Source organism: Seriola dumerili, unplaced genomic scaffold (assembly GCF_002260705.1).
Source record: "Seriola dumerili isolate Sdu_G_001 unplaced genomic scaffold, Sdu_1.0 BDQW01000129.1, whole genome shotgun sequence".
NCBI classification, from domain to species: Eukaryota; Metazoa; Chordata; class Actinopteri; order Carangiformes; family Carangidae; genus Seriola; species Seriola dumerili.
The window spans coordinates 1,008,834-1,035,737 of NW_019174384.1; the positions used below are offsets into that span (position 1 = coordinate 1,008,834).

Consider the following 26,904-nt stretch of genomic DNA (forward strand, 5'->3'; position numbering starts at 1 on the left):
GTCTAGGAAGATGCTACGGAAAATGTTATGTAGGCAAAAAAGGTCATAGTATAGAAAGGCATGAAAACATAGAAAAATCTCATAGTATAGTAAAATATGAAGACGTCATAGCATAGTAAGGCCCCTAAAAGTGAAAACAACGACATAGGATAGTATGACAAAAAACGTGAAAAAAACGACATAGTATAGTATGGCAATAAATTTTAAAAAATGACAAAGTATAATAAAGCATAAAACCATCAGAAAACATCATATTATCGCAGGGTATTAAAACGTCATGGTATAATAAGGCCTTTAAAGCAAAAAAAATGACATAGTATAGTATGGCAAAAAACGTGAAAAAACGACATAGTATAGTATGGCAAAAAACTGAAAAAATGACAAAATATAATAAAGCATAAAACCATCAGAAACCGTCATAATATGGCAAGGTATGAAGACGTAATGATATAATAAGGCCCTAAAAGCAAGAAAAACAACATAGTATAGTATGGCAAAAAATGTGAAAAAACGGCATAGTATAGTATGGCAAAAATATTGAAAAAATGACAAAGTATAATAAAGCATAAAACCATCAGAAAGTGTCATAATTTGGGAAGATATGAAGACGTAATGATATAATAAGGCCCTAAAAGCAAGAAAAACAACATAGTATAGTATGGCAAAAAACGTGAAAAAACGACATCGTATAGTATGGCAAAAAAATTGACAAAATGACAAAGGATAATAGAGCATAATACTATCAGAAAACGTCATAATTTGGGAAGGTATGAAGACGTAATGATATAATAAAGCTCCAAAAGTGAAAAAAACGACATCGTATAGTATAGCAAAAAACGTGAAAAAACGACATAGTATAGTATGGCAAAAAAATTGACAAAATGACAAAGTATAATAGAGCATAATACTATCAGAAAACGTCATAATTTGGGAAGGTATGAAGACGTAATGATATAATAAGGCCCTAAAAGAAAGAAAAACAACATAGTATAGTATGGCAAAAAACGTGAAAAAAACGATATAGTATAGTATGGCAAAAACATCGAAAAAAATTATAAAGTATAATAAAGCATAATACTATCAGAAAACGTCATAATTTGGGAAGGTATGAAGATGTAATGATATAATAAGGCCCTAAAAGCAAGAAAAACAACATAGTATAGTATGGCAAAAAATGTCAAAAACCGACATAGTATAGTATGGCAAAAAAAATCGAAAAAATGACAAAGTATAATAAAGCATAATACTATCAGAAAATGTCATAATTTGGGAAAGTATGAAGACGTAATGATATAATAAGGCCCTAAAAGCAAGAAAAACAACATAGTATAGTATGGCAAAAAACGACATAGTATAGTATGGCAAAAAAATTGAAAAAATGACAAAGTATAATAAAGCATAAAACTATCAGAAAGTGTCATAATTTGGGAAGGTATGAAGACGTAATGATATAATAAGGCCCTAAAAGCAAGAAAAACAACATAGTATAGTATGGCAAAAAACGACATAGTATAGTATGGCAAAAAAACTGAAAAAATGACAAAATATAATAAAGCATAAAACCATCAGAAACCGTCATAGTATGGCAAGGTATGAAGACGTCATGGTATAATAAGGCCCTAAAAGCAAAAAAAACAACATAGTATAGTATGGCAAAAAATGTGAAAAAACGACATAGTATAGTATGGCAAAAAAACTGAAAAAATGACAAAATATAATAAAGCATAAAACCATCAGAAACCGTCACAGTAGAGCAAGGTATTCAGAGTTCATGGTATAATAAGGCTCTAAAAGCAAAAAAAATGACATANTAAGGCCCTAAAAGCAAGAAAAACAACATAGTATAGTATGGCAAAAAACGTGAAAAAACGGCATAGTATAGTATGGCAAAAAAATCGAAAAAATGACAAAGTATAATAAAGCATAATACTATCAGAAAACGTCATAATTTGGGAAGGTATGAAGACGTAATGATATAATAAGGCCCTAAAAGCAAGAAAAACAACATAGTATAGTATGGCAAAAAACGTGAAAAAACGACATAGTATAGTATGGCAAAAAAATTGAAAAAATGACAAAGTATAATAAAGCATAAAACCATCAGAAAGTGTCATAATTTGGGAAGGTATGAAGACGTAATGATATAATAAGGCCCTAAAAGCAAGAAAAACAACATAGTATAGTATGGCAAAAAAATCGAAAAAATTACAAAGTATAATAAAGCATAATACTATCAGAAAACGTCATAACTTGGGAAGGTATGAAGACGTAATGATATAATAAGGCCCTAAAAACAAGAAAAACAACATAGTATAGTATGGCAAAAAACGTGAAAAAACGACATAGTATAGTATGGCAAAAAAATCGAAAAAATTACAAAGTATAATAAAGCATAATACTATCAGAAAATGTCATAACTTGGGAAGGTATGAAGACGTAATGATATGATAAGGCCCTAAAAGCAAGAAAAACAACATAGTATAGTATGGCAAAAAACGTGAAAAAACGACATAGTTTAATATGGCAAAAAAAAAAAAGTGCAAACACTGAGATTTGAACTCTCAACCTTCTTATTATGAAGCATCAGTTCTAACCATTATACTATTGTGTCTCTCCTTGTTTCGTCATATATTTAATCATCAGGAAATCAAAGTATGGTAAGAAATGAAACCATCATAGTGTATTGAGGCATAGAAATGTCAAAAAACGTCATAAGGCATAAAATTCTCAAAAACTTTGTAAGGCATGAAAATGTCAAAAACGTCATAGTATAGTATGGCATAAAATTCTCAAAAACGACGTAGTATAGTATGGCATGAAATTGTCACAGTATAATAAGGCAAATGGAAAGTAAAAAAAACGTCATAGTATAGTAAGGCATAAAAATGTGATAGAATAGTAAGGAATAAAAACATCAAAAAAAAGTCACAGTATAATAAGGTATTAAAATGTTATGGTATATTAAGCCATAAAAATATCTTAAATTGTCAATATAAAGAATTCAGAACCGAAATAATTTCACATTTCATGTCCTCTCTCTAGAATCATTCCCAATCACTGAGGTCGATTTTCCAAATCCATTCCAACCCCACTGAAAGGACCATTGAGGCTGGCTGCAGTTTCTGAAGTGGAAATGTGACATCATTTACAGCATCACAAATTTCACTATAAAATATGAGAAATTGTAATGACTTTAATGCAGTCAGAGGACTTCCTGTATTATACCAGTGGTGGCAGACTGCCATTAGGATCTGTACCTCTTTCACACTGATCCAGAAGTCAGACTTCACCGTGACCTTCAGACAGCTCGGGAACTTCACAAATGGGGTGAACTGTTACATTTCTTTTTTTAGATAGTTGGTGCCATCGCTCCGTTGCACCTCAAGGACACCAAAGACATTTATATGACACAGTTTCAGATTATTACCTTTATTTATATCAAAGGGAAATTACAGTTTCACACAATCACACAAAGCCAATGTATTTGGAGGCATGTTTTTAATGATTTTTGATGACTTATCATTGCACAAGCACTTCTCTGAGTGGTTCAGTATGTACCTCCACTAAGGTCAGCAGGTGAGCAAAAAGATGTCAGACCATGTTTGGTAACCAAAGTTCTCCCAGATAACAAAATGATCCCGACTTGGATTGTCAAAAACAGAATGAAAAGCCAGCCACTAAAGCTACACATTAATGTTGAAGATCGCTACATACACACATAAGGAATTCACTTTTAAATGTTCTGTTATGTAATGATATTGAAACTTGAGAAAAACAGGAAGATTGTGTAAAATATCTTACAGATGTAAAGCCTAGATGTGTGCTGAGGAACTGGGTGGCAGTGTGACTTTTGAGGTGTGGGTCTGGTAAATTGTGTAAAAAAAAAAAGTGACCATTGCTTCTCTGTGAAAAGCTGTGACATTTTTCTCCCACTAGGTGGAGCTGCTGCACCATATCCTGTCCACTCCCTTTGTTACACAAGAGACTGCAGAGGGGGCGGGCTATGCAGCTATGAGCTCAGAGGTTAAAGGTCAGCTGTTCTTTGTGAGTGAGCCCTGGATAGAGCAAAATTACTATTTATCTGATCTTTTGTAGTAAAATTAGTTTAATCCGGTCATGCTGATGGAATATATTTGCTCCAAACATTAAGGTCATGGCTGTTTGGACACATAAATTAGATTATCTTTTGCTCATAAAATTGTCTTTGCCTTCTTGGCAGCTAAATACTTTCACACATCTTGTTAATTCTTATCTGACACCAAAAGAAAGACAAAGATGTTGCTTTTGAGAAACTGTCCTGTTGCTTTTATATACAGCCAAGTTCATATACAGTATTATATTGTTTCACTCTATTTACATGCAGTTTAACAGCATCTTTGAGGTGTTACATCGACTGATAATGAAACTTTTTCCAGTGAGGTTTGTTGCTTTTAGATGGATGTATGTCATACATCATGTATTTCTATACAGCCAATAGCAGCAGGTTGTACTCACTGACGGGAGGAACGCCCTCTAATTCAACAGATTTTATTCAGGTAACAGTACAGTAACTAGAAAACTTCAGCGACTAGAATATGCAGGACAGTATTTGATCATATTTACAGTTCTCCCAGCAGACTTGGCAATATATTTACAATTCATTAAAAAAAAAATCTCTCTGAAGTACGATTACAATATTATTTTTTTCATGTCATAAAAAAAAAAGTACATTTGCAGTACATTTTCTTACATCAAATTGTGGCAGTCACCAATGTCTGTGAGCTCAAGTTTACAACAACAACACTACAAAACCAGTCAGGCATGGTTATGTAATGGTTAAATGGTTAAAAACTGCAGTTCCTATAATGGCCACGAGAGGCTGGCTCAAAAAGTGAGTCAATCCCCACAGACTCCCATGTTAAAATGTCCAACTTTACAGCAGAAATAAACATGTTTACAGCCTGGTACAAAACAGTTTTGGTGTCTACAGCTAATTTCCCCCCTTCATGACACCATATGTCTGATATTTACATGAAAAATCTAGCAGCCACGCGCTCAATTATGCATAACTTTAAGATTTGATGAAATTTGAATGAATTAGCTTTGGGTTAGCATTCGAAAAAGACACCCACATGTCCATCTGTGTGAACGATGCTTGCTAGTTATTAAACCAGCATGCAGCGAGTCTCCACGCCCCACCTCTGTGCCCATCTTCAGATTATCCCTGCAGAGTCAGGCACTGCCAAGAGGCCGACGGCGGGGCAGCTCATTGTGAGCTGCAAAAATCCGCTCTTCAGAAGCCTATGGGTAATGTAACAGACGCTACGTGCATCTTTATATATAGTCTACGGTTAATTCTTTGTCCAAACGCGTGCATTCATGAGCCATCTACCTCGTGCTCACTCACGTGCCTCCGCCCTGTCCAACTAACGTTAGTCCACATTGACTCAAAGTGAAGCTGGTGATATGGATCACGCGAGCGCAAACACTGAGCCTCAGGCTACATCCACATTTTGCTACGTGGCCCTGTTTTAGTTTGAAAACTCGGGGGGGGTTAATCGCGCTGTAGTCTGGGCGGGCAGAAACTGAGACTTTTGGAAACAATGATGCAGACACCTGCCTCACATCCTGATTGGGTTTTATCTGTAACGACTACCAGACAGTGGTGAGTGCAACATCGATAGCGATCAAAGGTAACACCACCAATTTGTTTAATCACTTGGGGCAAAATCATATTGCCAAATATGAAGAGAGACCAATAAGCGCCATAATAATCGTTCATAAATCGTAAAAAAATTTGAAATAACTGTGATTTTGATTTGTCGTATCGTCCAGCTCTGCGTACGGCTGTGGATGTGATGATGAGTGCATTGTACTACTCCTCACAATTCAGTCTAGTTATCACTGCGTTTCTTTTGCATGGCTCGCATCAGTTCTGACATGAAGTCGCCACCATCTCCTCCTCCACCTCCTCCTTGAAGCGACGGTGTAGTCCTCTTTGGTGGAGCAGGAGGCGCCTTCCTCAACGATCCAGAGGGCTGCAGCGGTGCCCTAGGGGCGGCAGGAGCAGCAGGTGGGGGAGGCGGTGGAGGTGGAGGGGGAGCGCCAGCCCCTGTGAACATTGGCTGAGGTGGAGGAGGTGGTAAAAACACTGGATCCGGCGGTGGAGGAGGCAGAGACTGGTCCGTACCCCCGAAACAAGGGGGCGGCGGTGGCAGAGAGTTCACCGACAGCGGAGGAGGTGGCAGCGAACCAAAGCCCGCGGCCGGAGGAGGCGGCGGAAGGAAGTCCGGTGGGGCCTCTGAGGAGTCATCCATGGGTGGAGGCATTGGCGGAGGAGGGAGGTTGTCCATTGCAGGTGGAGGCGGAGGGAAGTTGGCTGGCAGGTGTTGCTGGGGCAGGGTAGGTTTCAAGGAACTCTTGGCAGCCGAAGGAGGCGGCGGAGGAGGGAATACTGGGTCTGGAGGTGGTGGCGGGAGAATCTCCGCTAACGGTGGGGGTGGAGGTGGAAATTGGACATTTCCAAAGTCCTGAGAAGACAGAATAGAAAATAGTGATGCAACAAAATCCACAAGCTGATCCTAAAGAATCTGGAACAACTAGTGGATCGACTGAACGGCTGAATGATCTGTTCACTGACTAAAAGGAAAGCAATTATGTAGCAGTGAACAAAATGAGCAGTGACTAGCAAATTACATAATCACTTCTTTCCTTCTATTCACAGTTAAAAATCAGTTCCTTTCTAGACAATTACAGGAAACGGTAGGAGCCTTAAAATGAAATGCTACTGAATTTGTTGCAGCTGTCCATGTTATATGATTGAAAGTTGAATATATTTGAATATAAGCCGCCGTCTGCATGAATGCAAAAAAGGATCATTGAGGAATTTTATCACTATTTTCACATTTTATGACTCAATAATTGAACAGATTCACTGATAATGAAGAGTTGTTTACCCTGGAGACAGGTCTGGGTTGAGGACTGGAAGCGTGACCGTTTGCCTGGTTCTGTGATTTGGCTAGAGGAGGAAAAACACGATGAGTGATCGAACAGTACAAGGGAAAAGGTTCGGACTAATACCACTACGTCTGGCTTGTTTCACTTCACTGAGTAAAGACAGATCGTGTGCCGTGCTACCTTTGACAGTTGGTGAGGGCGTTGATGGATTGGAGCTTGATGGAGTGCTGCGGTTCGTCCACACAGAGGTGACAGCTGCCTTCTTCTCAGCAGTTTTATAGTTTTCATACAACAACGCACCGTACTGGAAGTGTAGGAAACACACCACAGAGCATGACCTCACGTCTTCTGGTTTAGTGGAGACTGTATTTTGTGTTATTTAAAACAGCGTTGCTCAAATCTACCTTTGCGATCCGTATTCCGGTCACCCAAAGATTCATGGCCCAAGCGTCGTCGCAGCACAGGTACTTGATGTACTGAGACTCCTTCTGGATCTGAGGATGCTATAGAGACAAACCCACATGATAAATATGGTGAGACCAGTGAAGAAGAAACACTATTTTTTTTGTTCCTTAAAACAGCAGAACTCAAGATTCGCATGGCTGGCTGTGAGGATGTTCTGCTCCTCGGCATCTTATGTGATGGTAAACTGAATATCTTTGGGTTGTGGACAGTCAGTTTAACAAAACAAGCCATTTAAAGATGTCACCTTGGGTTTTAGGAATTAGTGACAGTCTAGCAGGCGGCCATTTTAATCTATTTTTCTGACATTTTAAGGACCAAACAATCCAGAAAATGAGCAGATTAACTGTAGTATAGCTCACATTAAATGTGCTATTTTTTGGGCAGCTGTTGTCCAAACTGTATTTTATTGTATTTCATTAGAGTAGTGAAAAAAAAAGACTCTGCCAAAGGGCCTTAATTAACTCAGGAATCGGGATGAATCGGTGTTTTCTATTAGATGCAGTGGCGACCTTAAAGATATCACAGGGTGCCACAAGGGGGCAGAGTGAGTCTAGAATCAGAGTGTTAAAGAGCAACATCAGTTAAACGGATTTTAGATTATTATTTGGGATAATCCAATTTGCATTTGTGAACACACACAGAAAATGAAAAGCAAAGAGCAGAAAAAACTAGATTTCAAACAATTGTATCTTGAGGTTTCACCGTTATCTTGTTTAAATGGGGGACAGATGAGAAGTTTGACTTTTTCTTTGTTGTTGTTTTTTAATCCTGGAAAATGTTGTCACTCTGAATCTTACTGATAACAGAAACAGTTGTTGTACAGTGAGTGCTCTGGAGGTCTCTCGACTCAATCGTTTCCCCCTGAAGAAGAAGAAGAAGCTAAATGTCCCAGATAATGTCATGATATCAGTTGTCCATAATGAGGACGGTATTAGCGATCACCTCCGGCAGCTCCTCTGAAAATACAGTCTAACTGCTGAATGATGACGCTAAATTGTTTTGCTGTCTTCCTTGAGTTGCTGCAGTTTTTTGGCAGCTCTTACACGCCACCCACTGAAGTCTGACAACACTCCCTAATTGAACACTTTTGCAGCTACGCACGGCATCAGCCATTATAATATCATCATCTTCATACTATCTACCACAACTGGGGCAGCTTTATAACACGTTTTACTATATGACGCCTCAAAGAGCGGGAAGAGGAACCACATGAAACCCAGATAGACTTTCGACATGTCCACTCTGACAGGCCATTTTCCTTTGCCCTTGGACAAACAGCACCACACACGCACACGCACACACACACACACAGACTTCAACTCAAACCTTGAGGACACTGTCTTTCACTGGTAGGTAATTCAGTTTCTTTGCCTCTCTAAGCTCTTTTCACTTTGATCCTCCCCATCTATTCTAATGGTATCTGCTGATTCTAGTGTTTCCCAGACAAGATAGGGGAAAAGAAAGAACGTAGACTTTCACATCCCTGTAAGACTTGACCACCAACTCATCTACTTCTTTCTATTTTCACGTCAGCATTTCTCACTCTTAAATGAGTACTGTGGGCACCTCCCATCAATGTTAATGTCCTCGATTTTAAAGTACTCTTTTAATTAAAAGCATGGTGCTTTTACGGTAATTTCCTTTAAAGAAACGTTAGGAAATGCTTTAAAAAAGTCGTCTCGTTCGCTTTCTTTCTCACCATCTTCAGCTAAATTGGTTAAAACTGTGTCCTCTCACTTCTTCAAACTAAACTATTTATTGCAGTTCACTTTTCCAGTAAAGTAAGCAGCTGTTTAGTCGACCATAGACTTCACCAGAAGCCACCATGCAATGCATTAATATCTTTTGCCCCATGTAACATACTGTGTAAGACAGGCCTCGTAGCACGGACCAGTGAAACCTAACACTAAATGTGTAAATGTGTCCGATGTCACAGTTAAGGGAAGTTGCAGCTTCTTTGTCGATTAATTTCACAGCAAAAAGGGAATGTGGCTTCGAGAACCCGACTGATAAAACAACATACGGTATTTTGAGCTTACCTTCAGAACAAAGCAGAAGTCAGTTGGGGCCTTGTATTTGCTCTTAAAGTCTTTGCCATAGTAGACATTTACATTGTCGAACTGGAGGAAGCACACGAGGTCACGGGATGACTGAAAAGAAATAAAAGAGGATTACATTACGACTTTATCTCTTGTTTTTTTTTTTTTGTGCCCACTGAATTGAATATCTTCACTACAGATGCAGTAGATGTTCATAATGTACTGTATGAAAGGTATGTACGGGAGTAGAAGCTGCCAAGAGATCTAAGATATACGGTAAGTGAATATACTGTAGGTATCCAGCAGGGAGTAAAAGCTCTAGTTATATTGAGCAGTGCATGAAACAAGAGTATGGTTGATAACGCAGAAATGCAACAAACTAGAACTTTGTAGTCCAAGTGAAAAATTAAAAAACGGACCATACATTTCATTAGGGTTTCAGCTGACATTGCAAAAACATTTCTAAACCTTCAGGATTTTACATCTTTCATGTACGTGCTCAAGCACAATTGAGAGTGTATCCCTGATTAGAGAACTAGCTGCTGGTGTTAGCGGCGAACGACGTCCCCTCTTTTGAACCCTGACCTTGGTCTTCCCTTTGGGCACATAATAAATTCCCGAGGCTCTCAGCTGGAAGAGCCGCTGCTTCCAGGACTTCTTGCCGTCCTCCTTGAGGTGCAGCACCCCCTCAAGATCGGGCACGATGATGGAAGTCCCGCAGAAGTTCTCCTGCAGAGGTGGTGAAGAAGAGATGAAAGGGGTCGGTCAACTTTCACTTTAAAGAAGCTACTTCACCTGTGGGTTTGTGTGCATGTGTGTGTGTGCATGTAATTTACCTGTATTAAAATCTCCTTGTCTTTGCCTTTTATTTCTTTGAGAGCTTTCTTATCCTTCTTCCATAGATAAAAGTTCTGCAGGAATAAAACATAAGAGTGCATTAATGATTACCAGTAGCAATTTGTAGCCGTGTTAGTGACATGACTCCAGCAACTGCTAACTACTGGATAGCTTTTCATGAAATCTGATACACACATTCATATCCCCCATCAGCATGAATTGTAATAACTTTGATGATCACGCTAGGCTACACTAAGATGGTAACCACCTTTTACCTGCAATATATCAGGATGTTAGCATGTTATTTTGAACATGTTACAGTAGCACGTTAACTTTAGCATTTAGCTCAAAGCGCAGCTGTGTCTTAAGTGCAGTCACAGAACCTCTTGCGTGGCTGTAGACTCTTCGTCTTGCACATCAAGAATCAAACACTGAACATTTAAATTTTTAGGATTTTTGTATAAAAAAAAATGTCAGCAACTATCTCCTTAACAAAACCCCAAACCCAACTGTTTGTCCCCGTGTGACTGGGGTGTTTTAACTACATATCATGGTCTGGGCCTTAATGTTTTCATTGTGGTACGAGAACGCCCAAAAGGGAATTCTATTCTGGTAGCTCATGTCAAAAGTTAAAGCTGTAAATTGATAGGGACGTACTGGACAGAACAGATCTGTTTTTTGTTGTGGGACGTGGGAGACATGATGGAGTACTTTAAAAATGAGAATATCTCACCAGTTTTCCAACCCGACTATTTGCCTCTGCCAACAGACCGAATCCATTAAATACTCTGAGATTATAAGGGGTTCCATTATATCAACAAACATGCCAAGATCTCGCCGTCTTTCGCCTGAAGCTGTTTTGTCTGATATATTACAGTGAGAACATTAATGTAAGAGGTCATCCTGCATGGAGCAAAGACATCTCATAATTCAGACAACAATTCAGCAGTGAAAATATCCAGATGGCGCTGAGCTGAAACAATGTGGAGATAGATTTGCACAAACCAAGGCCAAGAATAATGAACTAGCCAGTTTTGGACTTTTGAGATATCACACACACATCACCTCTGATTGCTCAGTGTATAGGCTTTATTTAGAGAAATAAAGCCAACGTGTGTCGACGCACAGTGAGGGGACTCACCTGTGGGTTTTTGAAAACCTCGTATTTTTGTCCCCGCTCTTTGAAGAGGACTTTGTTCTCGCTGTCCCTCAACCACGCCAACAGTGGCTCCACAAGGTTCTCGTGATCTTCAAACGTCCGTTCTGCAAAAAAAGAAAATCAAACTTAGATGTCAGCAAACTCGTAACTTTCATGTAAGTTTTGGTTTGTAGGAAAATGTATTCAATATGATACTTATATTTATTTGACTTTTGTTCATTTTTTCCATCCATGATACAGCTGCTAGTCGGGGGGGGAGGGCCTGTTATGAGTGTGTGCCCAGATGTCCATCGGCTTGATATAAACCCATGGCACAAGTAAAACTCCTCCACTCGTTTTATTAGCTTGAAAATACACAGTTGTTGGCAGCCTGCTGTTTTTAAGTATCAAAGAAAAAGTCCTCGTGTAGAATTTCCCTTTTTTATTAGTATTAAATTGTTTATAAGTTAAAGTGTAAGCTGTATTTTAATATCGAATGTCAATATATTATTATATGTAGCCTTGGGTGGTTGTGTTACATCATTTATTATGAGTGTATCATATGTTTTGTGTAAAGTAACCAGTGATCATCATCAGTCCTCATCCCTGCACAACAAAACACGTCTTTGGTTGATGCATTAAAATGTCCATAACGTAAACAATTCAAATAAACATTTTCTGATCTGATGGTTTGGTTTGTGACGGTTCAGCATCTCCAGCAACAGGCCAACTCTACTGCAACTACAACAATTTCATGATAGGGGAACTGCAGTTAAGCTATAGTTCTGCTTTTCTGAGAGACAACAGTTATCATATCCATGATCATGAGCGGAACAATTATTAATACAATAAAAAAAAAAACAACACAACAAAAAACAACACAACACACAAAGAAAGAAAACGACCAGTGGAGTAATTTTTGTGGCGAGTGCGGTCTGGAAATTGTGGAGTAGCTGTAAAAAAAATTGTATAAAATGGAAATACTCAAGTGAAGTAGCTCTGTATTTGCTTACTTTGTCCCTCTTATATCGGCCATAAAAATAATTTCTCAGCACATTCAAACTCTCCTGCCAATAGTCTGGCTGTGGAAGATTAAAAAAACACCTCCAGTTGACTTTCTACAGTACATTACTATTTTAAACCAGAATCTACTAACTCTTTAATCTCACTTTATATTTCCCATGTCCCCCTCTGTTTTAGTTTCGTACAATAAAACAAGCCAAAACAAATGCTTTACCATGTGCACAGTAGTTCGCTCTGCCTGCCACGAAATCTTAACATCGGCTGAGCTCGGTTCAGAGTCGGCTTCACAGCTGGGCAATTGTCTATTTCAAATGGGCTGAATTAAGGAAGGGGCTCGATAAAATACAACCCTCCACGTTTGCTGGAAGAACTTTAAATGGCACTAATGCTCGAAAACACATTAAGAGCACTTTCCTCCTCCTCCTCCTCCTCTCTGCCCACCCACACACTCGCTGCCATAGATCTCCATCATGTACTGGGCATTTGACTGTAGTTTAGCCATGCTCCCCAATTACAGGTTACCAGCCGAGGCAGAGGTAGACATTAAATAAATTGCTGCCAGGGTTCCAGTCTATAGTTTGACTATTACAATCATTAAATGGATGGTGAGACTTTGCTGCTGGAGTGAGTTATTACAAGTAGAAATCCCTTTGAACTGCATTAACTACATGGTGTGTTCCGGCACTGTGGATGCACATGAGGTGAGTTTCACTTTGTTCGAAGCCGGTGATGCCGTTGAGCTCCATGGGTGTTTACTGCGCATAGCACAGCATTCATTTTTTTTTTTTTTATGGATAAAGATTAAACATAGGATAAAATGTTATAGTAATTAGATTATAACACACTCTGGGGGGTTTACAACGCATTATAAAAAATTAACGAACTCACACAGTTTCCATTGTTGAGCTGTCATGCTGCCCGGTTAGTAAGAGATGACACAAGACTCCCGTGCCTTTGAGTCAAATAGCCATCACAGAAAAAGTGGCTTGCTGTGGCTCAGACAGCTAATTTAATGTGGTTAAAAATAAACCAAAGGGAAATGCACATTTCCTCATTTGTTTTTGTGCTGGCAGCAGAGATAAATCCTCTTTACCAGCAGATCATTTCATAAGCCAGACAGTAAAAGAGCGAATTCAATAAATAAATCAACATAGTGATCAGAAAATCTTATTGAAAATAGTCCCCAACAAACGCACTATTTCCTCCTGCTCTAGCGACACTTGGAAAAAAACTACAGTTCCCAGATGTTTTTTTTTTTTTTTTGAGCAAACATCTGTAAAATTGTGACCAGCTTATAAAGATTGAATGAATGAATGAAGGAATGAATGGACTTAGGGAGGAGTGCCACAGACAGGGCAGGGAAGCTTTGCAAAATGAAAATAATAATAATAATAAAAAGAAAAAACAATCATCCAGGCTTATTATTTAATTTAGCGTGTCACAGCTTAACTAGCTGCATATAAAATTACTTGAATGTGATTTTCAAGCAAAACAATATCGACTTAGATTTTATTGCTCGCCAAAGGTTAATGATTTTACCACCAGTATTTCATTAAAAGGGTTTCACGACGGAGCACAATGGCTCCCTGTTCGCAGCGTATAAAGATTGGCTCTTTAAAAATATAAATGATCTCCGGAACAATCTGATGAAGTTGTTAGAAAACAGAGAAAAACAGATGGTAATGAACGGCTGGAGACTCTGACGGCGGCAACGTCCAGCAGCTGAATATAGCGCAGACTGCTCAGACGGGGGATTGAGATCATAAGGCTCCTATTTCCGCATGACAGGGAGGATGACTGACAGTGTCCAATACAACAAATTAAACCCACCTGTCTACACTGTATGTGTGTGGAAGAGACAGAGAGAGAGAGAGAGAGAGAGAGAGACTATAGGAAAGAGAGGAGGAAGGGAGAGAGAATGAATGGGAGTAAGATCAATGTTTCATTGTGAGCTCGCTGCAGTGTGGCTGCCACCGTGCCAATAAAAACACAGTCCATCATCTGGACCAGGATGAAATATCCCACACTGTACAATGTGTGTGTGTGTGTGTGTGTGTGTGTGTGTCAGTTCATATAAAAAACACACTGTTGTTGAAGTGGTAATCTACCACCGCTGTGTTTTCTTCTGCTCTTGTTGATATATTTGCCGCTCAGCTCGTGCTTATCGCCGCGCTGTTCCTGCACTACATTACCCAGAATCACTTGCCAACAAAAGCGGTGTCACCTGACATCTTTATCTGTGTGTTGTCTGTCAGTGAAATGTAAGCAGTTTTATTCCAAGCTAGTCCTGGAAATGTAACATGCATCATTTTTTCCGTGCACCAGATGACTTCTTTTAAAATGTTATTTTCACCTGAAAACACTTAACCACAGACTGAACCTCTACATCAACCGGTGGCAGTGCATTAAAAGCAATGGCGATTGCTGATCAGTTAATCATCAGTCATAAACCCTCCTCCTCCTCCTCCTGCCTGTGTGTGTGTGTGTGTGTGTGTGTGTATGTGTGTGCGTGTGCTACTGTTACCTCCCAGGTTACAAACGCAGTCATAACGCCACGCTTGAATGAATGAATCCACCACATGCTACAGTGCATGTTGTTAAATCTCCCTGCAGTAACTCACCGAGCTGCAGTTCGGGGTTGGTCTCACACAGGCTCCAGTTCACATTGCAGTCGCAGTGAGTCTTCTCAAACAGGTTGTCCAAAACCTCCCTGACGTTCTGCCTCTCGTCCACCATCAGAGTTTTGGAACTGCCGTCGTTCATTACCACCTTCACCACCAACTGCAAAAATGAAAATGCCACTTTATTTTACTTTGCATTGTTATTTTTTGGCTGTATTTTCTCTCACAACAAGACAAAATAAAAATTGTTCATATTCCAACAAGAGAAAACTCATGGACACAGCTACACTAGCCGTTTCCTCATTTCCAGTTTTTGCGCTAAGCTAATCGCTAATCTTCGCATCTCACCGTCAGCAAAAGAGAGCGAGTACGCGTGTCTTGAATAAATGTCAAACTATTCCTTAAAGTGTTGCGTCCGCATGACGGATTGAAATGAGGGAGAGAGACGTCAAATCCAGCCTCGAAGAAGCCCATGCAGGTCGTTTGTTTGCCAGTTTAATTACAGGCCACATACACTAAATGGCTGTTTCTGTCTCCTAATGTTTTCTCCACCAGAGGAGGTCGAGCATCAGCACTTCTGTCTCTCCGTTCTGATGAACTTCTTTGGCTTTTTCTCAATTGTATTTGTCTTTTCTTTTTTTTCTTTTTGCAGTCTGAGACTAATTTTGCTCTGGAGCGGAGCAGCACTTTCCTCACAGGCTCATATGGCTTCACGCTTCCTCTCATCTGGAAACAAATCCAGCTTTTGGGAAGCTGAGGAGTTTCACAGAACCGAGGTCGGCCGGTCGCTCGCCTTGTGTCATAAAAACGTGGGTTTTTTTTTTTTTAAGAGATGTTATCACAATAGGGGTTTTAGACTGTTAGATCACACGTTACTCAGTCTCGACCTTCCCTGGACAACAATATTGTTTTGGCATGTGGATGAATGAAATGTCACTGGAGAGCAAAATTGTTTTCCCTCTGACGGTGCTTCCCTCTTCAAGGTAGATATCGTCAAAGAACGCGATCCGTGTCAAAACCAGTGGGTTTACCTGAAACCTCACACCACTACTGCATTCTGCTGAAACCACAGAGAGTGCACCTTGCTCTTCTCCTGTGCATTAACACCAACGCAGAGACAGATGTTTCTGTGGAACTGACCAGCGGTCTGTGTTTTCTTACTAAGAATTTACAACTATTATCCGAGCAGGTGAAAACAGGCCATTAATGCAGTGTCAAGTGTAGAAGATGGCGGCCACATCACCTATGATACAAAAAAAAAAAAAGCATGGTATGAAGCTGGTCTGGTTTTGTGTAAGTGGAGCTTTGCATGCGTGACCACACGTCTGCACATTTGTGTGTCGCTTTGAAGCCTGATAAAAAAAAGTCACCACATAGGACCCAAAGAGGAAACCGCGCTGTCCTGCGTGACGTTGGCTGGATGAAAGTAGCCATCTTTTACCATGATTGACGGCTCTTGAAGTCTGTTACAGCGGAGTCCATGAAGCCGGAATTCACAGCGTCTTTAAGGTTTCACAGTTTCCAGCGGATGTCTTACCTTTTTCACTTTAGCCTCCTTCAGCTTCTCCAGAGCAAGTTTTATCTTGTCAGCTTTCATCTGTGCGTCGAGTTCCTCCTGAATAACACAAACAACAGTAGGAAATGAGACGGCTGAATTACAGTGAATAATAGATATTCATCTGTTAGTTATAATCTAGTGTCAGTGAGTTACAGACTATCATATCATCATTGTGTTAAAGCTACACTTGTATATCCTGGAATATAAACAGTCCCAAGAAAGGATATCTGTACATTTAATTTAAAGCTACAGCCAGATATTATCGTAGCTTAGCATAAAGCTTGAACAGGGATAAACAGCTAGCCTGACTCTGTCCAAATATAATTAAATGTACAGATAAAAAAAAGTTGTTTCCCCCCCTGATTCCTGTCTTTATGCTAAGCTAAGCTAATCGCCCGCTCACTGCAGGTTCATGTCTTCACAGATATCAATCTGAATCATCTAAGCAGGAAAATCTTGAGCTACTACTTGGATAAAAACAGTGCTGAAGGTAAATCAGGGGCAAAAATATCCAATTCTGGTGACATCTCATTTCTGCTCAGGAGCTGCAGTGTTTTGTTTTGATTTAGTTTTTAATTGCACACCCTCCCGTGGGTGGAGAAGCGTCCGTTCAAGAATTTAATTTGTGGAATTAGATCTAATCTACTGGATCTCAATTAGCGGGGATACGATACATAAAAATCCTGCCGACAGTGCACTTTTAATGAAGTCGCACACCTCTGCCTGACAATGACGCATTCTCTGCCTCAGCACAGCTGGTGTTTTTACCTCAGAGGGATGAGGTAACAAGCTCTGCTAAAGCAATAAGCTCCTGTCTGCCCCCCCACCCCCTCCCCGACCACAGCCACATCTTACCTCCCCTATACTCCAACCTTTGGTATTGATCCTGTTACGTGTTTGATCTGTTCCAGACAGACTCTCGGCTGTTTCCCCCTCACACAGGTCTATGTAACTGTAACAGACGCCTCTGTCCAGAAACAGCTTCGACATGATCTCACCGTCCAGCTGTTATAAGAGCAATACCACTCTTCCCAGTTCCACAAAGAGACACAAAGGACGCGACCAGAAAATGTATATGCTGGGAACTGGTGATGTTTCTGTTGCAATACCGTTTTGTCACGACTGGCTTAGAAAAGCACTCACTCATGGTAAACTAAGACATGCCACCAATAAAACTGTGACTGTTACATTATTGCCTTTTTCTGCCTTTTTCATGTTTCCGCTCTTCCAGATTATAGTTCAGGATCTGAACAAAGAACAGACATTTTCTCTTTTCCTTCCCTGCATGTCCTCTGTCATTGTGACACTTTCCTTGACAGTGCACCAATGCACTCTCTATTATTCTGAAAAAGCCTTAAAAACTCCCACTTAAAATCTCACTTCTTTAATTTTGGAGCGGTTCTCAGTAGTAGAGAGGTTAAAAGGTAGTTTCAGACATGATACTGCTATCTTGTCATGCTGACAAACTGTGCACAGGCAGACACACCTTTGTTGGTTTTGCAGCCTGGGGAGGCGGAGGTGGTAAAGGGGAGGCGGCAGAGGAGGCCGGGGTGCTAACGCTGCTGCTCACTGATGAAGCGTGGGGAGAGGCAGGGTGGGTGCTCAGGCCTTTAGGTGGTGGTGGCAGGTCTCCCGGGGGAGGTGATGGCGCCTTCAGACCTTGTATCTCTGCCGCAAGTTTCTCTTCAGTCGCACTGAGGTCAGCCACCAAATCCGCCATGAGCGCATCCAAATCATTGTCCTCGAGTTCGAGGAGAGACTCTGGTGTCGAAAGCAGAATCATTTTGTCAAAACATAACTCAAGTGTTAAATGCCAAGAATAGTTTTACAGTTATAGTAATAGTATACCTCTCTGTCAAAATAGATGACTAGTCAGTAAAAATTGTCACACTGAATATCCCATAGTTCCCATTTTGAAATGTGATTTCCCCCAAACATGAGGATACACTTTCTTTGTTTTTTACAAGTTCCTTTTTTGGGGTTTTGATTAACCAATGCACGAACAAAGGTTTTCTTTCATTTCATTTGTCATTCATCTTCCCTCGTCTTCCTTGATAAATAAAGTCTGCTGGTACTGTAGGGTACATATGGGCTAAACAGTTACGTTCATCTGTTCAGAATTTTTATTTAAATACTTCAGTTTATGACCAATTACCTTCAAAACTAATGATAGTCCCATCAGCAGCAGCTGTGCTTTGTTTTTTTTTAGAACGAAATGGCAAATATAAGCATGCTAACAGGCTAAGCACAGCTTTTTTAACACTGACACATGCAGCTCTGCAGCATTAGCAACCGCCACTCAACATTATTACACTTTTACAATAACACTCCCATATAGTAACCATTACTGGTGTTTTTTTGTTTTTTTAGCAAACAATCTGCATGCTACGTTCTGTTTTTGTTTTGCATGTTAGCATTGTTACTGTAAGCATGTTAGCATGCTGACATTAGCATTTTGGCTCAAAGCACCACCGTGCCTGAGTATAGCCTCACCGAGCAGCTAGCATGGATGGAGATTTTTAGTTTATTTAAGAAAATTGGAACCATTTATTTTATGATTTAGCTGTGTCATGGTAGGTTTGTGTTAAAGTCCTTGGAGACGTAGCGTAAATAAAGCTGATGTAACAGGCTGAAATGCTTAATGATACCTACTAAAAAAGAAAACAGGGAAAGGAGGACAAATAGTAGAGTGCTAATAACAGATGCTGTGACCTTGCTTTAACATTATTACTGCTTGTTTTACAGCCCATAAGAGCCGGAGGCAAACACTGAGTAATTAGCACGTACAGTGACCTCAGTCTTCGTCTGAAGTCACATCTTGAACAGTAGCCACACATACTGTAGAGCCACTGAATGCTGAAATTGATCATTTTCTAGATAGCTGTATGGGGCATGTTGCAACAAACATTAAACAGTAGGTCAACACCCAGCTCTTTGTAGTATTGCTTCATGCTCGACAAACAAAATGTTAAGTCACCATTCAAGTCAGTGAAGCCGATGGAGAAGTTGACTTCCTGGTTGGCGGCGGGGAGAGATTCAGGCGGTACCGTTTCCTCTCCGAGACTCTGCAGGGAAAAATGAACAAGGCGGTGTGTTTATAAGAGCATGAATACAATATCTGTGCAGCCACAGGACCCCCAGAGGCTCGGTGAGTTAATCCACAACACATTCTGAGTGCACTGAAACATAAACTGTCCCCAAACATTATGTAAGAAAGTATAGTGTTTACACATTTAATGTTACATCTGTTTTTAGGTACTACACCTAACAGGGCTTCTATGTGTAATATTAAGCCCCCCGCCTTCACCCCGGGGAGATGGAAGTGATTTAAAATGACTGGTGGGCTGAAAAACAACATCAAAGTGATCAGCAGGACTTTTCACTCAGAAAAAAAAAAGTCTAATCTCTAGCTGGCTCATAAGTTTGCCATTTGACCTCCCTTCTAAAAGAAAGTGTAATTTATGGTTGTTAGATGACCACAAAGAGTGTCTCCCCCCCGCTGTGTCTGTTGTGCTTGCCAGTCTAGAGTGTCTCGGTGATCGATGGTGGGCTTTAGCGAGTTTGTCATCTGTCTTTAAGGAAGAGAAGTCTATTGAAGAAGAGAAAGAATTAACCCTGAGAAGTCCGGAGAAAACGGGTAACTGTGCATGTGTCGCATGAAAGATGTGTTTGTCTCTTGTTAAAACAAAGAGCATCTGATGCACTCGACATGAAGTGAAACCAAAAAGTGAATGTTTGCTCTGTCAAAACAGAACTCCACCAGAAAACCACCCACTCTCTATGATTCACTCCCCTTTCAATTGTTTTTTATGACATTTTATATCCTGCCCTTTACTTATTAAGAACAATAAAAAAAAAAAATTTAAAAAATGAAACAAATGATAAGAAGCCAGTTGTAAGATGTAAGAGTAAAGCGCTGGAATAAAAAAAACTGTGTGACCAGTCCTATGACTTTCTCTTCTATAGTTGCCATGACAACTGGTTGATCTTACCTGTGTGAGGAGGTCCATCTCCCCCAGCAGGTCACTGAACATTGCGTCAATGTCGTCCATCTGGTGAAAGCAAAAAAACAAGAAAAGTCAAGAAGCTCCAAGATCAGACTTTAAATTATTCCCCCATGAAACAAAAACCCGTCCCACCGCCAGGAGTGCCAGGTGTATCGATTAGAGCCGTATTGATCGGCGCTACAGGGCACTGAAGAATTTTCATTGATTGGGTATGGTTGTCATGACGAATGACGGCCAAGGAATGTGTGGAATGAAAAGGTAAATCCATTTGCATGGAGACACAAATGTTGAACACACACGGCGTGTTACACAGGCTGTGGTGAGACGCAGTGCTGCTACTTTTGAAATCATTGTGGTTGTAATATGTTCCCTGAGGCTGCGCTATCTTGCAAAACATCTTCAACCCAGACTGGAGGAAGAAAACTATGTATGCTGAACTCCCAGGCATCTTTTTTTTTTGCCAGAACTTGTTGTATCTTGTTACTCATATTTCACTGGAAGGTGCAATGTTATTTCATTTTTGCATTTTCTGTCAGCTTCAGAAGTAAAATTTACTTTATTATTGACATTAGTAGTGTTTACTGAGATAAAGGTTATCTTAATCAAACTTAATCTTCCAACCCTCCTTCTTTCGAACACACGGGCCTCTTTACAAGTTGCAGTTCATTTTAAGCCATTCATTCACTCCTATATTGTCATTAAAGACCATTATGTGTTGAAACCACACACTCACGCTGCGGGACAGTGTTTGTCATTATATATTACAATACGAACTTATTGAATTTATCCCTGAAAACGAAACCACTGACTGTTTAAAGTATGCATACTGCAGTTTAATATAGTTTGGCCCTGGACATATGGAGTCAAATGTCAGAATCATCAAGGTTCATTGTTTCGGGTTTAGCAGCACAACAGCCTGAGGGACTACTATAGTAGCTGTGCAAACAACTCCAGAGGATTCACTGGAGATTTCCAAGTGTAATTATGTACATCAAGCTGTCTCTCATGTATCATTTGAAGCCTCATTTCTCAAAGCAAATGTTATCATGGGCTTGAATGTGCAGTCAAAACAGAGCCCCTGTTTTCTTACAGTGGAACATACCCAGTAGTCAGAAACATGGGCTTCGGTGAGGGTGTGAGCGGGAGTTCATTCAGTCACAGCGGGGCGCACATGAGGTATTAACATCAACAATGGTGTGGTGCACCAGTGTGCATGCACCCCGCTCATCTACCTCCTGTAGAAATGTGAAGGTGGGTCTAAACACTGCGTTCCACTGTGACCGAGCAGGTAAATGTGCAACAACCTGAGGAGGAAGTACAGCTGCTCTAAAAACAGATGGGCCAGCCAACTGTGAGCCGGGTCACCACCAAAACCACGCCGAATAGTAGATAGAAAGACAGCTGCTGGTGAACGTTAAAGTTCAACCTTCTACATGTGGGTCTGTGGCTGTTAATGAGCTTCACTGACTTACTTTTTTAGCCACGCCATCAATAAAAATTAATTAACTCTTGGAATGATGAAGTCATTTGCAGATGAGGAGATCTTACAATATCTAAACCATATACTTTAGTGTTTCATTTTACTCTCTGTGTAGTCAGACTGAAATATCTGAATAATTGGTGGATGGATTATTGATCGCTGATTTTGCCTTTTTGTGTGATAAACAGTGGAGGTTTCATCAGTCCAGTCTGTCCGTTTAATGCTCTTCCTTAAAGGGCGTTTTATGAAGAAGAAGTTCATCTTTGCGTCCGTTGTTTTTCCCGCCACCACAATGCACTGCGGTGACGTAATGTCTGTTGGTCTATCGCAATTCGAATTGCAATACATAAGACACACGAGCGCCATAATTGTAATGCAAAACTGGGAGGGTCGGGTTGTGGAGTGTAATTTGAAATGCTAATAATGTTAAATACAGTTGTGTTCAGGTTAGTATTATAAACAGCTGTGGTCGAGTAAAAGTCTGGTGTGGTTAGGTCATGGTAACGATCTGTGACCTCGTCTCTACTACTCACTCATGAGATATTGTTTTTTTTATAGTCCTCACTTTTTCTGTACTGTCAGCCACTAACCTAGATTTGTTTTTGCTGCTGTGGCACATTAGATATAAGAGAATATTATCTTTAACAAAGTGTAACTCGCAGTTCAGTAAACATTAAGATCCAGCGAAAGGAGAAGGAGGAAAAACATTTGCAAGACACCACGAAGGCAAACCCCTCAATCTCACTGCTGAGGAGACAAGTGTGACTGATTGTGTTCCAGGCGAGAGTTCACGCAGCGCTGTGACACGATGTTTCTCATTGTGAATGTGAAATGGATCGATATTGTTCCAACATCTAACAGATGGTGTATGGTTGGAAGCTTATGAGAAACTGTACAAGCCACCCTGTGATTCTGCAGATCAACTGCAAAAGGCCGTAGACAAAAACTTGCAAAACGTCTGCTTGGAGTGATGGTATTACACAATCATTCTGCATCTTGACTGATTTTTTTTTTTTTTTTTTCAAACCATAATTTCCATGTGACATGTATGTGTGGGTCTTTCCAACTGTTGTGAGATAGTGGGGCCCCACTCCCTCCACCCCTTTACACAAATGATTTGCCCTGTTGAGGAAGTGGTAAAGCTTCCTGCCAATTGCTATGTCGACACTGTGTAGGAAATGGTGACACGATCCACCCACAAACTTAATGTAACTGTTAACTTACTGATATTGTCACATTTTAATAGTCTGAAAACCTAATTTTCAAATTCAGTTTGTGGTTTATCAATATGATATTCTCTATAATGGCTAAACAAAACATAAAGAGTGAATATTTACAACCTAAAAAAAACATTTAATCACACGTTCTCATCTCTCAAAATCTCTAATATTATTAATTATGTTCAGTCCCTCAGTTAGTTTTTGTCTCTTCTTTCTGTGGTGTCACATCTTATATTGTGCTATGACAACCGCAACACAAACGCTCTCACTCTGAACAAGCAGAGTGTGACTGTGGTCCACGTCAGCTTTTTGCTCGCGAACGACCACATGGCGCATGTCAACGCGAGAGCGCCTGATGCCATTTTCACAAGTCACACAGGGGCGAAGAAATGACTGTTATCAGTCAAGTCGATCCTGCCAGCTGCTGTTAAATGGATTTCAACTCTCATGTAGTGAAGAGAAGTCAGAGAGGAGGAGTGGTTGCATTTGGTCAGATCTTAAAAACAAACGAGCAAGGAAGCATCTGCTAATGGAGGCTGAGGTTTATATATAGTATGGTGCATCAATAGATAATCAAATGTCATGTGGTCCAAACATTAAACTTAGAAAGTACAATTACCTCATTTGTAAGCTGTGACATTTGCAAATAAAACACAGAACAACCACACGAAAGGCGTTAACCTCAGGGCGGTGTCATTATAACCATATTAGACTGATGGTCATTACAGCCCATGAGTATACTTAAAGGAATAGGTTGATATGTTGGGAAATAAGCTGATTTGTTTCATTTTTCAGAGTTGGATGGAGAATACGTTTATGTCTGTCTATCAAATATGAAGCTACAGCCAGTAGGTGGTCATATTAGCTTAGCGTAAAAGGCTGGAAACAGCTAGCAAAGCTCTGTCCCAAGGTAACACAATCCACCTTCAGTTAATGGGATGAAACTCATTACGTAGTCCCTTTAGTGATGCTGGTGTGTGGATTTTGTTAACTTTGGACAGGGCCAGGCTAGCTGTTTCCCCCAGCTTCCAGTCTTTATGCTAAGCTAAGCTAACCGGCTGGCTTGCTGCAGCTTCTTATCTCATCTTCTCATCAAACTCTCAGCAAGAAAGCGAATAAGTGTATTTTTCTCCAAATGTCCAACCACACCTTTAAAAAAAAAACATGAATAAAACGATGATGATGTAATAAAGTGCTGTGAAGTGAGCTCAGTTTTCCATTTTAATCACACGTGTGTCTACATGTTTCTCTCGATGAGTGCATTTACTGTGTGACAAGTTCATTAAACCTCTGAGTCATATTCATATCGCTTTGAATGAAGGAATACTATCGTAAAAGGATGTTGCTGCCTTTTTTGACACCATTTCTGTTTTCTTTCCAGAAACCACTCTGAAAAATATGTGATTTGTCAGCCCTCGTAAAAATTATTGGAAACACTCGTGCATAGAAATCTAGCAACCCTCCAAAACTCGCACAATGCATTGTGAAAACACAACTTTACTGTGCTTCGGTGAATACCACTGCACTGGTATTCACTGAAATAAAACACTAAAAATATAGCATGCAAGTGACTAATCTCAAATATATGTCTCAGCCTTTCTTTTTTTTTATAAGTCTGCACATGTGTAACTCAAGCTTCAGGCAGGAAAATGGAAACCAGACAACAACTGTGATTCGCCGTATCGAAGCACAGCGTGTTTACCATGATGTACAGCAACTCCTTCTCTTAGTTTGATCAAATCTATACTTTGGTTTTATGCAGATGTGTTTACAGAACTGGATACTCTACTATGAAGTAGGCAAATTAGGGGGTTGCTGGAGGGCATAAAAACCACAAATTTAATACACAAGATCAAATCTATGTTTGCTGAGGAGGGGTTGTGTATATCACAAAATCCCCGTGAGTCATTCTACAGTCAGTATTAACCTATAACGCAGTGTTTTCTTCCTTGACAACACCTAAATGGTTTCCATCATTTCAAGTGCACATGTTACATGACACATTATATACGTAATTAAGTCCATTTTTCTATGATTTAATCTCATCTCTAAAAGCCAAATGTGCAAAATGTTCCTATAATCAGCGACAAACTGACGGCACAATTAGCTTGACAATACGTGGCCAACCCTATCGGTTTTCGTGTGGTTATTGAGTCATGCAGCAGTCTGACATTATGGCGGGGTACACCCAGTTGGAAAGCAGACAACTAACACTCATAGCACTCACTAACACTCATATTAAAATACGCCTAATGACTGTCTTACAGCAAACTAATTAAGCCTTATCTCATGAGAACAGACAGAGCTGAGGTGACAGTGACAGTTTTGTGCAATTTCTTTTGTCCTGTTTTAACATAATGTGACAAAGTCGGCATCACAAAGGAGGCTTTAAATCACAAAATCTGACAGGAAGATTTTCAGTCTGTGTTATGAACAGTGTCTAGCTCAAGGCAATCTGCTGCGACCGGTTCACAAAAAAACAGCGCCATCATCTAACTGAAACTACAAAGAGAAGTCAAAGTCGTGTGTACACTCTGAGTAAAGCAGCCATGGGTGTTGACCGTTAACTGAAGGTACAACATCCAATGTAGCAGAAGGCTGAAACTCACCTTTTTCCTAATGTTTTAATCCTCGTTTCACCAGTTAGTTTCAAGGTAGCCGCTTCACAGACATCAGTTCCCCTTAAAAATGTTATTCTCCAATAAAGCTCAACAGCAAAAGTCAGTCATATGCATGCAGATTTGGGTATGCTGATGTGGATTGCATCTGGCCCTCTTACTGTTGACTTCCTTCTACTTAATGCGGAAGTTCAGGTCTAGACCTGCTATAGCATTCCTGCTCAGAGCGCAACACACATTCACAACAGTCTTGTCTAGGCAGCACTGGGCCACCCCCCCCCACCCCCACCTCCCTGCCTCCAACCTTTGGACAGGGCTCCTTATCTGCACTGCAACTGTTTCAAAGCTTCAACTACTCAAGAATAGTCAAAGTCATGCTGTGACTTCCAGTCCAGACTGTGGTGGTGACTGACAACCAGATGATGACGTTCGCGGAGAAAGAAAAAAAAAGAAAAGAAAAAGAACATAAAAAGTTTTGGTGGGATCGACAGAACGGCTGAATCAGCGCAAGGAATGTGACGTGTCTCGGTTAATAATTCACCTCACTGAAAGTGATTTACAGCAGGTCTTTAGACAGGAGTGGTAATGTGGCAGGACACCAACTCATGCTTTCATATACATTCAACCTTTTTCTTTTTCCCCTTTTTCTCTGCTTAAAATCAGGAAGGAGTATCTTAAGACACTGGTGTGGTGCAATAAGGTCATTTATCTTCGGGGGGGGGGCGACCAAGGAGAGTCAAGCTGTCAAGGTATGAATAGCCTCTGGCTCTTATCTGACCATGCAGACACAGATAGCTCTATTTATTTGCATTTCTCCTTGAGTCAACCTGGGAGGCCAAAAGACAAGATTTCACATCTTTCTTTTAATCTCTTTTTAGCTCGCAGGGATTGTGCATGCAGCTCAACGGAAGACGTGTCAAAATATTAGGAAACAGAGGTCAAAGGAAGGTGAGAAATGAGCA

General features: G+C 40.2%; 1 protein-coding gene across 1 annotated transcript; it reads right to left on the bottom strand.

The window, feature by feature from the left end:
* Positions 1 to 3,481: 3,481 nt before the first annotated feature.
* On the bottom strand, positions 3,482 to 26,179 carry apbb1ip (amyloid beta precursor protein binding family B member 1 interacting protein). Its single transcript, XM_022748769.1, has 14 exons — positions 25,934 to 26,179; positions 20,610 to 20,669; positions 19,595 to 19,682; positions 18,104 to 18,378; positions 16,597 to 16,674; positions 15,060 to 15,219; positions 11,419 to 11,540; positions 10,277 to 10,351; positions 10,026 to 10,169; positions 9,441 to 9,551; positions 7,341 to 7,439; positions 7,117 to 7,240; positions 6,936 to 6,997; positions 3,482 to 6,509 (listed from the first exon to the last, which is right to left on the bottom strand). The coding sequence occupies exons 2-14, from the start codon at positions 20,667 to 20,669 to the stop codon at positions 5,874 to 5,876; spliced, it is 2,034 nt and encodes a 677-aa protein (XP_022604490.1). The 5' UTR covers positions 25,934 to 26,179; the 3' UTR covers positions 3,482 to 5,873.
* Positions 26,180 to 26,904: the final 725 nt, after the last annotated feature.